The sequence below is a fragment of the Megalopta genalis genome, unplaced genomic scaffold, assembly GCF_051020955.1.
Source record: "Megalopta genalis isolate 19385.01 unplaced genomic scaffold, iyMegGena1_principal scaffold0247, whole genome shotgun sequence".
NCBI lineage: Eukaryota > Metazoa > Arthropoda > Insecta > Hymenoptera > Halictidae > Megalopta > Megalopta genalis.
In genome coordinates, this window is record NW_027476316.1 from 166,395 (window position 1) to 180,218 (window position 13,824).

At 37.0% G+C, this 13,824-nt stretch overlaps 1 protein-coding gene across 1 annotated transcript; it reads right to left on the reverse strand.

Moving 5' to 3' along the window:
* Positions 1–11,107: 11,107 nt before the first annotated feature.
* On the reverse strand, positions 11,108–13,204 carry LOC143262928 (uncharacterized). The gene is made up of 2 exons (XM_076528281.1): positions 12,705–13,204; positions 11,108–11,249 (listed from the first exon to the last, which is right to left on the reverse strand). Exon 1 carries the CDS (start codon positions 13,187–13,189, stop codon positions 12,707–12,709), a length of 483 nt encoding a protein of 160 aa, XP_076384396.1. The 5' UTR covers positions 13,190–13,204; the 3' UTR covers positions 11,108–11,249; positions 12,705–12,706.
* Between the last annotated feature and the right edge of the window lie 620 nt (positions 13,205–13,824).

A 13,824-nucleotide genomic window follows, 5' to 3' on the forward strand; every position in this document is an offset into this window, starting at 1 on the left:
AGGCTATTTATACTGTCTTTGCTAAAGGACAGAACGTCCTAATCAGCAAGGACGAACAATGACAAAAGGATACTACCGGAAAAGATGCGCCAGGTATAAAAACGTCTCCCGTGGAAAACCATTAGCCACCGCTGCCGGCTATCAGGTAAGCACATGTACCTGCGATGACCGGTCGTGTCATACGGATTTTGCAAGGATTGGCTCGTTCGGTTAAATTAAAAAAAAAAAAGAGAAGCGGCGGATTAGGCCGAGCCAGTGCAAATGTGTCAATTGAAGGAACCATTGTAAACAGGCTCGCACCGAGCCTTGATGAAAATTATGATTTGCAAGGGAAAGCAGAACCTACCGGGAGTAAACAGGGTCTGGTTATTTACGGTAAATAAATAATAACAATATCTTATTTTAAGTTTAACAATATATAAATATATTTGACGTTCAAAATAAGAAACGAGACTCCTATTTTATTTATTGTTATTATTAATAAACAAAATTATATGGATTAATAGAAAATATATTTCAAATGATATTTAAAATTTCATAACTGAAATTAAATGATTATTACAATTGACTAATTATGAAAATGATGTAAGTCCATTTAAAGCCAGCAAACATGTATTATTTTGATTAAATTACATATTGATAAATTAGTAGTATTTTGTTTTTTTTGTACATAATATAACAGCTGTCTGTTGAAACGAACGACGTGATATTATTTCATGTAGTTAAATGATATACATGCAATGCATATGCGACAAATGAACGCAAGTCGCTAGCTGAAATCTACACTTGCATTCGACTGTGCACTAGCAAAAGTCCCGAAAAGCTGTTATTGAAATTAATTTCTCAATGCCATAAATAAAGTTTTTATTTTCAAATAAAACTTTTTTTAATAATCGCTCTATTTGTCATAGCGTGTCATAGCGTATTGGGGATCTCAATTTTGTATCGCGCCTCGGGCACCAGTACGCATTAATCCGCCAATGCTTCGGAGGACTGTTCATTTCGCCCTTGCTGAAGAACAGAGAACCTCGTATTCGTCAAGGACGAACAATGCCGGCGAAAAAGATGCCGGGCATGAAAATGCCTCGCGAATACAACCCTTGGTCGCCGAGGCCGGCCATCAGCTATATGTATACAGTGACTCCCACTGATATTCGAACACTTTTCAAGGTGCTATTTTAACTTTTTTAAAATTAGAGTAGACGATTTGAATTTTTTTTTAGATCATAGAGGGACCTGTATAATAGATAATGTTACAATTTTGCTATTACATACTTGGAATGACAAAACGAAGTAAAAAACTCTCGTTGTTTAACTTTCTTATCTGAGGAAGCTATTTTTGATCACTTTTGGGCTAATTTTGCCGATTTTTCGAACTTCGAGATATTTAATTAATGAATGTTTAATAAAATATTTATTAATAATTTCAATATATATCATTAGTTAATTATATTTATTAATAATGACAAAATCTATAAATTTCGAATACTTCTTTTGAAATATGAAAGTTAATTATTTAATAATAAAAAAAAAAAAAAAAAAAAAAAAAAAAATGCGTCTTGTAGATCTCGGTAAGTTATACGCATGCTGAAAATTTCATTGAAATCGTTTAACGCAATGGTAAGTTACAAGCGTTAAAAGACTGTAAAAATTGCAAATTTCTCATACTTATTGATCAAAAGTGTAAAAGGTCGGAACAAAACTGCGATTTTTGCGATCATTAATTATTTACAGCTCGTACGAAGGTCAACCGATTTCAGTGAAATTTTTAACATGTACATAACTTATCATTATCTAAATAATAAATGTATAATTATAATTATTAATGTTATATAAATAATAAATTAAATTTTTCAAAATAAAAAAACACTATTTTCAAAATTAACCATTGAGAAACGATTAAGATTTCCGAATGATTCAATTTGTATTGCGCTTGTCCTCCCGATGATGAATTGTAGACAATATCGAGCTATCCGTGGGAAGCAGTATTTTCGTGAAAACGTTATTCTCCCTTATACATTTTAGTATTTTACAGTATTATATATCGCCCGCCGTCGTTTGCCAAAAGTAGAGTCGGTGGCGAGTTTTCGTCGAGTCCCTCATTTCTTTCTGCTTCCTACGAGACAAAACGCTTTTCTGATTTATTACCTGCTACGGTTAATCCTTGGCATCCGCAGATATTTTCGATGTAACGATCAGACGCAACCATAAATTCGGGTCTACTCACGCGAAAACGGACACCGTTCGGAGTACTGTTTCGGATTTTGTTTAAATGTGACTACGTTGTAGCTTCTAGCGACTACGAACATATTTCACAAAATCTTAAAAATTTTCTAAATTTCCCCTTTGACAGGCCCGTGAAACAAAGTCGGACGTTAAGTTAATTATAATAATAAAATGGAATTTATAATAAAATGAAATATAATAATATAATAATTTTACCGAAAACGATTTCTAAAATGCCATTTTTTAAATAATTTATTAACACTTATTGGACAAAATTAAATTGTATTTAACAAAATTATTGAATTAAATTAACGAAAATTGTTTATAGTTATATAATTATTATTATTATTGAAAATTAAATCATTTAATTAAAGAAAATTATTCGAATGCTTTAGTTGCTAATTTAAAAAATCGTCAACTTCTCATGTTGTTTCGAAAATCTTTAAAAAATTAGTGTTTTCCTCAAGGTTGTTATTATCATTAAATATATTTTGCTACGTATTTTCCTAGAATTAAACAGTTTAAACAAACATCAGATATTAATGATTATAAAATTGAATACCCGGAACAATTTTTAGTGAGTTACTCCAACTCGAAAAATTTTTCTATAAAAAAAGGTCAGAGTCTCGTGTTTTTTTCCAAAAAATTCTTAAAAATTGCTTAAAAATTAGTATTAAGCTCAATGTTGTCGTGGACAAGAAATATTAATATTTTCTTGCAGACGTAAAAATACGCTCGCTCCAGATAAAAAATTGTTTAAACAATCACTTCATACAATTATAAAATTGATCACCCGTGATGCTCGTCGAGCCATTGCTGCATCAAAAAACCGTACTAAAAACCATACAACATAAAAACAACATTAAATACATAAACAACAATCGACGAATAAAACCTGGGAAATCGAAGAACGGACTAAAAATTCTGCGAAAACGTTAAAATTTTCTAAAAGAAAGATACGTGGCGATCATATTTCACGGCATATTCTGGCCGCATGACGTACCGCCAAATTTCCAGAAGAATTCATGTTCGTCCCGGTGCGCGCATCAACCAAAAAACTAATCTCGTTTCGAATGGAATCGAGCGAATTGTTTCACGTCGGGGAGAATGATTCTCGGCTGGCGGGGCGCGATGAATTTAAAGTTGATTTCGCATAAAACGCGCACAGGGTATCGCGAGAGAGCTGCCCTACTGTCCCATTATTTCCCGGCGGCCATATTGGTTTCATGGGGGTCCACGGGGGTCCATGGGAGCTAGCGGGAAATCGTAAAATCGGTGACGATCGGCCGGCCGCGGCCGGTTCGGTATCAGTGTTTCTATTACGCTCCTGTCCCGGTGTCTTTCGCGGAATCACGTTATTTTAACAGCGACAGTGGGACAAAAGACTGTATCGAACGGTCCTCTCGATTTGTGCACGCGTGCGTGCTGCGCATCGTGGGAAATCTCGTCGTTAAGCGAATAGGTTCGCATCGATGCCGGAAATACAGACGCGACCCGCGTCGTAACCTACCGTTATCTCGATGGACCCTTAAATTATTCGGTTGATTGCTGTTGCCGCACCGCGGACGCGCTGGAACCCCGTTCGAATTTCCCGCCAATCGGCCGTGATCGCCGCGATGGGCGCGCAGAGCTCCAAGAGGTGAGCGAAACCACCCGTTCGAGGACACTTATTAGGCCGCGGTCACGCTTCCGGCCGTGATGATAACCGACGATGAATTTTATCTCGTAGAATCCGATTTCATTTACACGTCGCGAGACGATCTTTTCTCGATCTCGTTGTCGGTTCTTCGAAGATTTCAGTTTGATACTCGAATTGCTGGGAGATGAGTTTCTTTTTCAGCAGACAAATTATCGCGTTTGAGAATTTTTCCCGGTGTAACTTGTGACGCTAGAGGCACGATTTATTCGTAGAACGATTCTGTAGACTCTCGCGATCGTAACCGTATATTTTGTTACTATATCATGGAGCAATAAACATTTTTAAATGACGCTCGAAGAATGCCAGACACCGCTGACGTACGATTGATTTTAAAAACTAACCTTTTGCACTCGAATGGCGACTCCGAGGCGCCAACAAAATTTACCGTACCGCTACCAATATTTTAGGGCATCGTTGGTCAGAATTAAAATTTTTCGTTGAAGATGGTCTCAATTTTTATTTCATTTTCAATTCATTAATAATTGATGATTATTTCATTGAAAATTCCATAGAAATCTTTAGAATACAAATTTTATTTTACATATAAATAAATATAAATTTGAAATGATTATGTCTAAAAATATAGCAGCAATTTTCTTCCAAAAAGAATGCTTTCGTGTCCTTGCGGCTCGCTATTATAGCTGGTGACGATCGTTAACTATAAAAACGAGCCGCAAAGCTCGAATAATTGTATCTCTTCTTCCCAAATTGTCCATTTTTGTTTCTAAGCTGAGCATCAATTAAGGAGAATTTACTGTTCCTATTACGGAACGCTTTTCAGAGGGTATAATATTATCATCGATTTTACGACGATTAAAAATGTTATTGTTGAATATTTATACTACTGTTCGATGAATTGATGTTTGTAGATAAGATTATACATTTTGGAATATTTATTTAATACTAGATTTTTAGACAAAAAACAGCTGTTTTAAATGAGTTTATAAAAGTAACAATAAGACGTTTATTCTGATTCTCAACAAGTGTTATTGTAACATTTGCCGTAATCGTAAATTAAAAAATTGGTGACACGCCATTTTAACGGGTTCCGTAAATCTAATGTTAATATGAATAAAAAATAGTCGGAATAATGCGGTATAAAAAGTTTCAGAAATAAGTGTTTTATTCCAAAAAATTAAGGTCACCTTCATTTTCTTAAATTGCATCTTATATCTTTTACTTCATATCATTGTAGCTTGTGCCAAGAGGAATCCAACGATATGTTACATCATGTCCTACGGACAACCTTGACGCACAAAAAATGCGATCAACGAAGTGATATGTTGTCATTGAAAACTGTGTTACGTCAAGGTCATCCGAAGGTAGTGGTATAACAGGTCATCGAATTCGTCTTGTGCAACTTAAAAAAAAATGAAAGTGACCTTGATTTCTTTACGTAAAATATTTCTTTCCGAAGCTTTTTATATCGCAATCCGTAGCCGGCTAAAAACCGAGTAACATTTGTTCGAAACGTTTATTTGTTAGACCGCCGGAGATGCTGGAAAAAATCGTGGCAACGGTTACGTGGAACACCCTGTACACGCTGAAAATTTCATTGAAATCGGTCGATTGAAATTGGCTATAAAACGGTTCCAAGTGGGAAGACAGCCTAAGTCCTCCCCCAGCATCGCCGCGAATCCCGTGGACGTCGCGTCATAAAATAATTAACGGGCGCACCCGGTTCGGATGGCTCGTCAACTTGCAAAAAGTCCTCTATTAGTGCCCGGTACGCGGCTGAATTTTTCAAAGCGGCGCGCCGCTCGGAAACGGTTCCTCACAGGAGAATCCATCCGATAAAGCCGCGCCGGTGTGCATAAGCGATCAATGATTCAGCGACGCTTTAACCCTGATAGATTTTTCATACGGCCCCCGTAAAAAGCTAAGCTGACCGACCATCAGGAGATTAGAACCTCGAGAATCCTCTTCCTATAACCCCCGGGATTCTTCTCGTCTCTTATGGAGAGGGGGGGAGGAACGGCTGCCGAGTCAAACGGGGGGTTGAATGTAGCCAGATACTAATTCTAGGTGGAAAAACCGATATCGCGCTCGCGCGTGGATGGGCCATCGATCGCAAATGGCCGGCCGTCATTCGAAACTCTTTAACAATCGTTCCCGGGAGAGGATCGCGGATGATAGATCGCCGGGTGCTCGGTCTTTGCCGGCTGACAGCGGTCCTACGGTGCTATCTGCTCGATTCCGAAGAGCCTCTCCGTCGCTTTCCGAGGCCAGACAGCCGTGACGCATTATGAGCCAGACTGGTGGCACCGCGGTTTTATGGATTGAGATCGAACGTCTCGATCTAGGGACCGCGCTCTTATTGAGAGATTGTGTCGCGTGGGCGTTACGTCCTTAGACCGTATATACATGTATAGTAGTGTCTCTCTTCCTGGCGCGACTTAAGTATGCCACTTCTGACACCGAGATATTGCGCGACCCTGTAATTTATCGATTTTCTCGCTATGCGAGTCGGTGAACACGTGTGCTGCGGCACGCGCCCCGGCTCCTTTGACTCGAATTCCCGGAAGACAGCTCATAATACAATGACATAGATTTTTTTTAATTTTAACATTTTAATACTGATTTTTTTTTAACATATTGTGATGGATTTCTGATTCAAATGAGACCAAACGCGATATAGTTTGGACAGATATTTCTGTTGCGAATAGAATCAAAGATGATAGACGTTGCGCGTAATGCGCTGCCAAGATGCACGTGGTGTGCGATGGTGAAAAGTTTAGGCAATGATGTTTATTTGATTCTCCCAAAAAATTCAAATTTGTCGCTTTAAATGCTATTTTCCGATGGTTTGGTACAATCGATCAGATGCAAATTGGTGCGCTGCTGTCACAGTTTTCGCAGGTACGAAGGGTGGTCAGAGAGTTCGCGATCGCTGGTACCACCCTGGCTATGGCAATCGGGATGCATCGCGTAGTCACCGGGTACACCTAAAATACTAAAACTTTCACCTTTTCACAATAAAATAATTTCGTTCTTTCGGATCTTCTTCCTGAATACGGAAGGAAACCGAAACAGATTTCCAGCCTTGCAATGAGACTGAACAACATTTATTTACTTGATACTTAATCTGTAATTCATTTTATTTTAGTAAATTACGTAATAAATAGAATACGTAGTTATAACAAGGTGGTGTTTTTCCTCTATTTTCTAATAACAAATAATGTAAAAAAAAAACATTAATTTGTAAATAATTCATATTCAAATTGGCTGCAAATTTTTACCATTGTATATGAATACGTATGTACTTACTTATTTAATTTATCCTTGCTCAAAAGATATAATTTTAATGCCTCCATAAGGTGTTGTATGTAAGGTGGTTCTCCTTTACTGTAAGATGTCAATAACTTAAGGGCCGCATGTAATTTATTGTGGTTGTTTGGTTCATTTTGCAGTTCTGTTTTTTCGTTTTCGTTCCTTCTTTCTTCCTCCTCACAGTCTAATAAAAATTGTGTGGCATGTATCAGGGTGCATTGCTCTCCTGTAATTGCACTCATTATCTCTGGCCAATCAGGTTCAAACTCTCCCATGTGTGATTGAATTGAAGGGCCAGCAGGATTATTATTATGTAGCAGTTTATTCCATGCATTTTTTATGTTCTTTGTTGTAACTTTGAACCACGAATCCGATAAAATGTCAATACAGGTTTTTAATGTGTAATCGTCATAAAATTCATTTATTCCTTGATCATATGTTAAAACAAGTCGCAAAAGCTTGTGCCGGAAAATTCTTTTTATTTTTCCTATGATCCCTTGATCCATTGGTTCCAGGACAAATGCTGTATTAGATGGTAAATATATAATTTTAAAATGTTCCTCTTCTTGTAGCGAAATTTTGTAGGCTTCGCAATCATTTAACATCATTTTACTTTCTCCGATATTTGTTTTTCCTCCTGATATTGTTTTACTGATGGTTTGAAATGGTTTTCAAATCAATCTGAAAATAACGTTCTACTCATCCGTGCATTTGACTGCGATTTAAAAATTACAGGTAATGAAAGTACATGTTTCAAAGCTCTTAGCTTTTTATATTTATAAATTACAATAGGCATAATGCTATGTGTGCCTAACGCATTTGCACATACGCCAATTGTAATTCTATCTTTTTTCGCCTCATGTCCATTAAGACTTGTTGTTCCGCGTTAAAAGTATATAGAAGCTATCGATAGTAATAAAGCATACGCGGCTCGAACGCTCGACCCAACACCGTCCCTACCATACAATAGATTCCGAAAATTACCAAACGACTCCATCTGTACTGCAAGCGTCTTTCCACAAACAAATAAGCGACCGTAATAATAGTATCTAATTATACCGAAAAGCCGTTATTTCCTGCCTGTAATATTTCCTTCAACGCTGCCTACATCTGGTCGCCAAAATTCTCTCACCGTCACGTATTCCCCTTACCTTCTGCACAACACCAATTACCCAATTACCCACTTTTTCCCCAGTCTTATTACCTGCGCCACGGTCAACCTTCGAGACGCGCGGATTCTTCGTGAGATTCACTCGCAGGTACGATTCATATCTGCAAGTGACTGTTACTTCGGGGCGGTCACCTTTTTGTTTTTCCTATGATCCCTTGATCCATTGGTTCCAGATCAGATACTGTATTAGGTGATAAATATATAAATATATAATATAAATATATCAAAACGACTGCCTCTCTTTCTAGATCCGGAAAACTTGAAAAAACATTGAATCCGAGTGTCTCATTGAAAACTTCACGCCCCTAACGAATCTTCTTAAAAAACAAAACAGACAACGAACGGATAGATACTAACCAGACATCAACGCGTAAAAAATTCGGTTAAGACTCCGTCGATAGTCTCACCATCAACTTAATTCATTCTAAGCCAAGTACAGTTAGTCACCCTAGCGTTAAAAATTGTTATGTTATGTTAAAATATAGTGTTATTGATATCAGCCAATGTTAAAACCATTCTTTATCAACTTACCATCCGTATCACTCGAAAGAGTCATAGGAAATCGCGCAGACTCGGTGTCATACACGATTTAATCGGAGACTTACGACCTCCGTAGATCTAACAGTTCACTGTTCGATCTCGCCGGGAACGTTCTTCTCTAGCCAGTATTCTTGTTGGAAGTGCTTTCCATACAAGTTCACCTTCGTCCATATTGTAAACATTTTCCAAACTTATATTTTCTTCCTCTACCATCTTTTCAAAATCGATTATAAAAGCATTTGATGCATCCTGATCAACACTAGCTTTCTCCCTGTCTATGTTTGATAAGCGTATGCCATGTTGTCTCTTAATCTTGTTAACCACCCATGACTCGCTTTAAATCCCGAATATGACGGAAAATTTTCTCTTAATTCCGCCACCTTGTCTAATATAAGAGCATCGGTTATACGGTCTCCTAGTATCCCTCTTTGTACGAACCATGATAATAATTTTTTATTTAGTATATCGTAATAATGTAGCTTTACTATTTTTCTTCGCTGAAGTTCGCGTTTATTTTTGTTTCCAAGCGCATTCATTTTTGTAGCATCATGTGAATGCGTTGAATTGTTCTAATGCCAATGCTATAATTTTTTCCAATATTTTTAATTGACAGACCTGTTTCTCGAAGATCTTTCAAAGCGTAAAAGCGTTGCTGCACGTTTAATGACGTATATTTTTATGTCGATGCCATAATATTAATAGTAAAGCTATGTGTATGTAATTTAGAGTGTAAAACGATTTTAAAAAACGATATTAATTGTCACAATTTATATATCACTAATTACACTGTCCGACAAGATTGTGACACTCCCTGAACAAGAATCCGAAAACCGAATTGCTCCATCACCCTCAGTTTTTTAAATAAACGAACTTTTGTAAGAACCCAAAATTTTCGACGAAAATGAGGTATTGCATGAAAAGTAAAAACGTTAGAAAGTTCTAATTAGTGTTAAAAGATAGAGGAGAGTTTCCCGAATATAATGGCATGCAATTTATTAATTGTTTTTGGTCCTAAATAACAATAAATTAATGTGAAAATTTAAAAAAGTGTCGACGTGAGCAGTTTCTGCGCAATATTTTTGTATTTTTACGAAAAGTTTTTTGTTCGGCACGAAAACTCTACCCAGGATCGGATTCTGTAGACATTTCTGAAGAAGAAACGGCCCGGTAAAAGCGTCGGAACGATATACATTTCGAGTAGATCGAGAAAATGTTCGACGGCAACATGTACACGACGTTTTGCCGCCATGAGCTTCGCTGCTCGCTTCTCTCTGTCTGACAGGGCCGAAACTACGCATAATCGACACCGATGGAGAGATCCAATGGGGCATCCACTTTTCGTAAATAATATTTGAATTTTGTTTAGTACTTCAATGTTCTGTTTTTCTTTACATATTTCTGTGGATAATAATCACCAAACTGTATTATATTTCACACAAAAAATCACACCAGAGTATTTGGAGTTGGTAACTCCTCTATCTTTCAACACCAATTAGAACTTTCTAACGTTTTTACTTTTCTCTTGCAATACCTCATTTTTGTCGAAAATTTTGGGTTTTTACAAAAGTTCGTTTATTTAAAAAACTGAGGGTGATGGAGTAATTCGGTTTACGGATTCTTGTTCAGGGAGTGAAGCTTTACAAGAATTTCATAGTGGCTATAGGAACCCAAAAATCGTGTCGGACAGTGTAAAAGTATGCCAAGTCTGCCCAAAGTATGCCAAATTTATAAAATTATATGCTTATCCATCGCTCGAAATTAATTTATATAAAAGTCACAAAATATATAGGAGCCTACTACCTTTTTTAGCTTAATTTTGCGAAATTGTTTAAATATTTCGTAATAGCGATACCTTCCATTTAATAAATTATTTAAACAACGATGAGAATAGAAACTGAAAAGAATTAATGGCCGGGGAGTGTGTTAAAATCGTATCAAATGTTCGAGTCATTATTAAAAGTACGGCTGTTCGTTGTTTAATCAATGACGTAATTGTAGCAAGTATGAACGTAATGAGATAAATTAAACGGCGTGTAATTATTTCACGTGAAAAGCCGCCGAACCGAAAAGCGTAATTTAAAATAAATAGAGGGACCGAAGATTTAAATATTGGTGAGGAAACTTCCGATGGGGAATTAAATTAGCTCGTAGGAAATTTATTACAGGGAGTTGTTGGCTAATTAGCCGGCTGAACAACGTGATTGTATCATCAAATTTTTCATTTTATTTGATCTCGCAGAGCGTACAGAAGCATTACATCGGAATCTACTTTTAGAGTCCTACAGATCGATCGTCATCGCGTTCGCTGTAGAGTCATCAGAAAATCCAACGTGTATTGCTCATCTGCGATACAGAGAATGAGCCGAAATTAAATTTCGCAGTTTCACCAGGCTCGCTGAAATAAATCTACACATTGTTGGAATTATTATTCTCGCATCGGATAACGAATTTTTGCAATGTTAATTTAATTCCCTCTTTTAATGTCCCCGTCTATTTAATATCCTTAATAATTATTATTTAATAATCCCAGAAACTTCAATAAAAATCACTCAGGATTAATGAAATAAAGTTTTGAATTATTTTGTTTCACATGAATTGCTAAAAGTCCACATTTTGAATCCCCTAGGCGCTGTTGCCAGCACATAAACCAATAATTCCCTAGCCTTAAACTGCCACGGATTCGTGAAAGGTCGTTTAATATTTTTTGATTTTGCCCGAGCCCCATGAATCATGCGTTTAATTAAACATCTTATAGAAGAAGAGAAGAAATTTTAATTTTGTAGTGTAAGAAATACGTCGTGCTGCAAAAGTATCCAAACGTAACCTCACATTTACTAGATTCAGAGCTAAAAAATCAACTTTTCGTTTGAATAAAGATTAAAATAGATATTTACTGTATAGATGGACTTATAAAAATAACATTTTCACTAGACCACCACTCTGTCCCCAAACATTCTATTTATAAATCAAATCTATAGCTTGCCACACACTGAATATCCAGAGACAAGCCAGCAATTTATGAAACACAAAATTTCCTGGACTGAAAAACTGAAAAATCTCAAGCTGAAAAACCATTAATTTACTTAAGCTTCTGTCACGAAGGAATCCCAATATTATAATGTCTGAAACTGTTAAACATAACCTCACATTTTTTACACCTGAAGCTAAAAAGGAAATCAACTTTTCATTTGAATATGGGTCCAAACAATTCTGCTCTACATAGTAAAAAATCCCCTAGAATTTAATATCGTAAGTAACCTGCACTGTTATGAATTTATAATCCAATAATTCTCTAGTTTGCCACTTTGCGAATCCCTGTGGATAGCCACCAATTCATAAAACAAGAATTCCCCAAACTGCTAGACTCAGAATTGAAAATTTTTCCTTCTCAACCCTACGAACTATCAATTTACTCAAGCATCTAACTTGAAGGAATCTCGATGCAGAGTGCCGGAAACTGACAAACATAACCACACATTTCCTGAACTTGGATCTAAAAAAGTCAACCCGTCCATTTGAATTAAGTTCCAAATAATTCTGTTCTGCATTGATGCAATTATAAAACAGAATTTCCCCCAGAATTCAACATTGTGAATCTCGTAAAACCAGGTTAACAAATAAACAAAAACTTCCCTAACCTGTTTTACTGTGAATCCCCGAAAGATAGCCACCGATTCATGAAACCGAAATTCCCTAGATTCATAAAATTGCCTGAATTCATATTTCAATAGCACCCCCGCGTTGGTTAACACTCCGAAGTCCCTAAATAATGCTCATTTAACACATTTCCTCACCTACCTCTAAGCTTTTGGGTCCTTGAGGAAACGAAAGTCAGTCATCATCTTGCCAAGGTGCATGGGATGAGTATGAGCCCTCATGTGCATGTGATGCATGTGATCAACAGGTCCTACGGCGGCAGCCCTTATCGCCTGTTGATTGCAGTTGCAGGTCATCCCTTCGCTTTGATGAGTGCAATGAGGCACCTTGACGATAGTTGGCTCAGGAACGACCACCATGGGCTTGGAGGGCACGACAACCAGTTTATCCTTGCAAACTGGGGGCACTGGGACCAGCTTAATGGTCTCGATCACCTGAGTCTGCGATTCCACGATCCTCTCGGGCTGGGGCTGGGGCTTTACAGTGACCACTTCGGGGACTGGAGTCGGTGCTGGGACCTCGACTCTCCTTTCTACGATCTGCACCTTCGACTCCTGAGGGCAAGGTTGAGATGGCTGGATGATCTGCAGAGTCTGCACCGAAGGGACCACCTGCTGGTGCATCATCTGCTGGGGAACCACCTGTTGGGGCACCACGTATGCCTGAGGATGGAAAACTATTTCATAACACACACAAGCTCCGTCGGTACGAATTTTTAAGAACTATCAATTAGCGTTGAAGTTTGGAGATCGGTACTACGCCAACAGAATTCACAGTGGCGACGAAATCAACGATATGGCGGAATAGCAGAGTTGGACATTATACAAGTAGAATTTCATTTGAACAATTCGAATAAATTTTATGAATACTTTTTCGTACAGTTTGAAAATAAATTTTACGGATAAAATTTTATTCGACTAATCTTTCGAATAAATTATTCAAATATAACTTTATTCAAATAACGAATTCAAATAATGATTTGAATAAAGTTTTATTCAAATAATGATTCGCGAATAAAGTTTCTTTCAAATAATGATTCGAGTAAAGTTTTATTCGAATTATGTTACATTCAAATAATGATTCGAATAAATTCTCGAATAACGTTTCGAAGACATCCTTTGAATCAATTTTTCGAATAAATTCTTCGAATCACCGAGAAATTAAGTGTAACCATAAGCGATAAAAAAAACTTCGAACGCATAAGTTCTCCCTTTAAATTATACAAATAATTACAAAGACTTATGACACAAAATGGAGAATT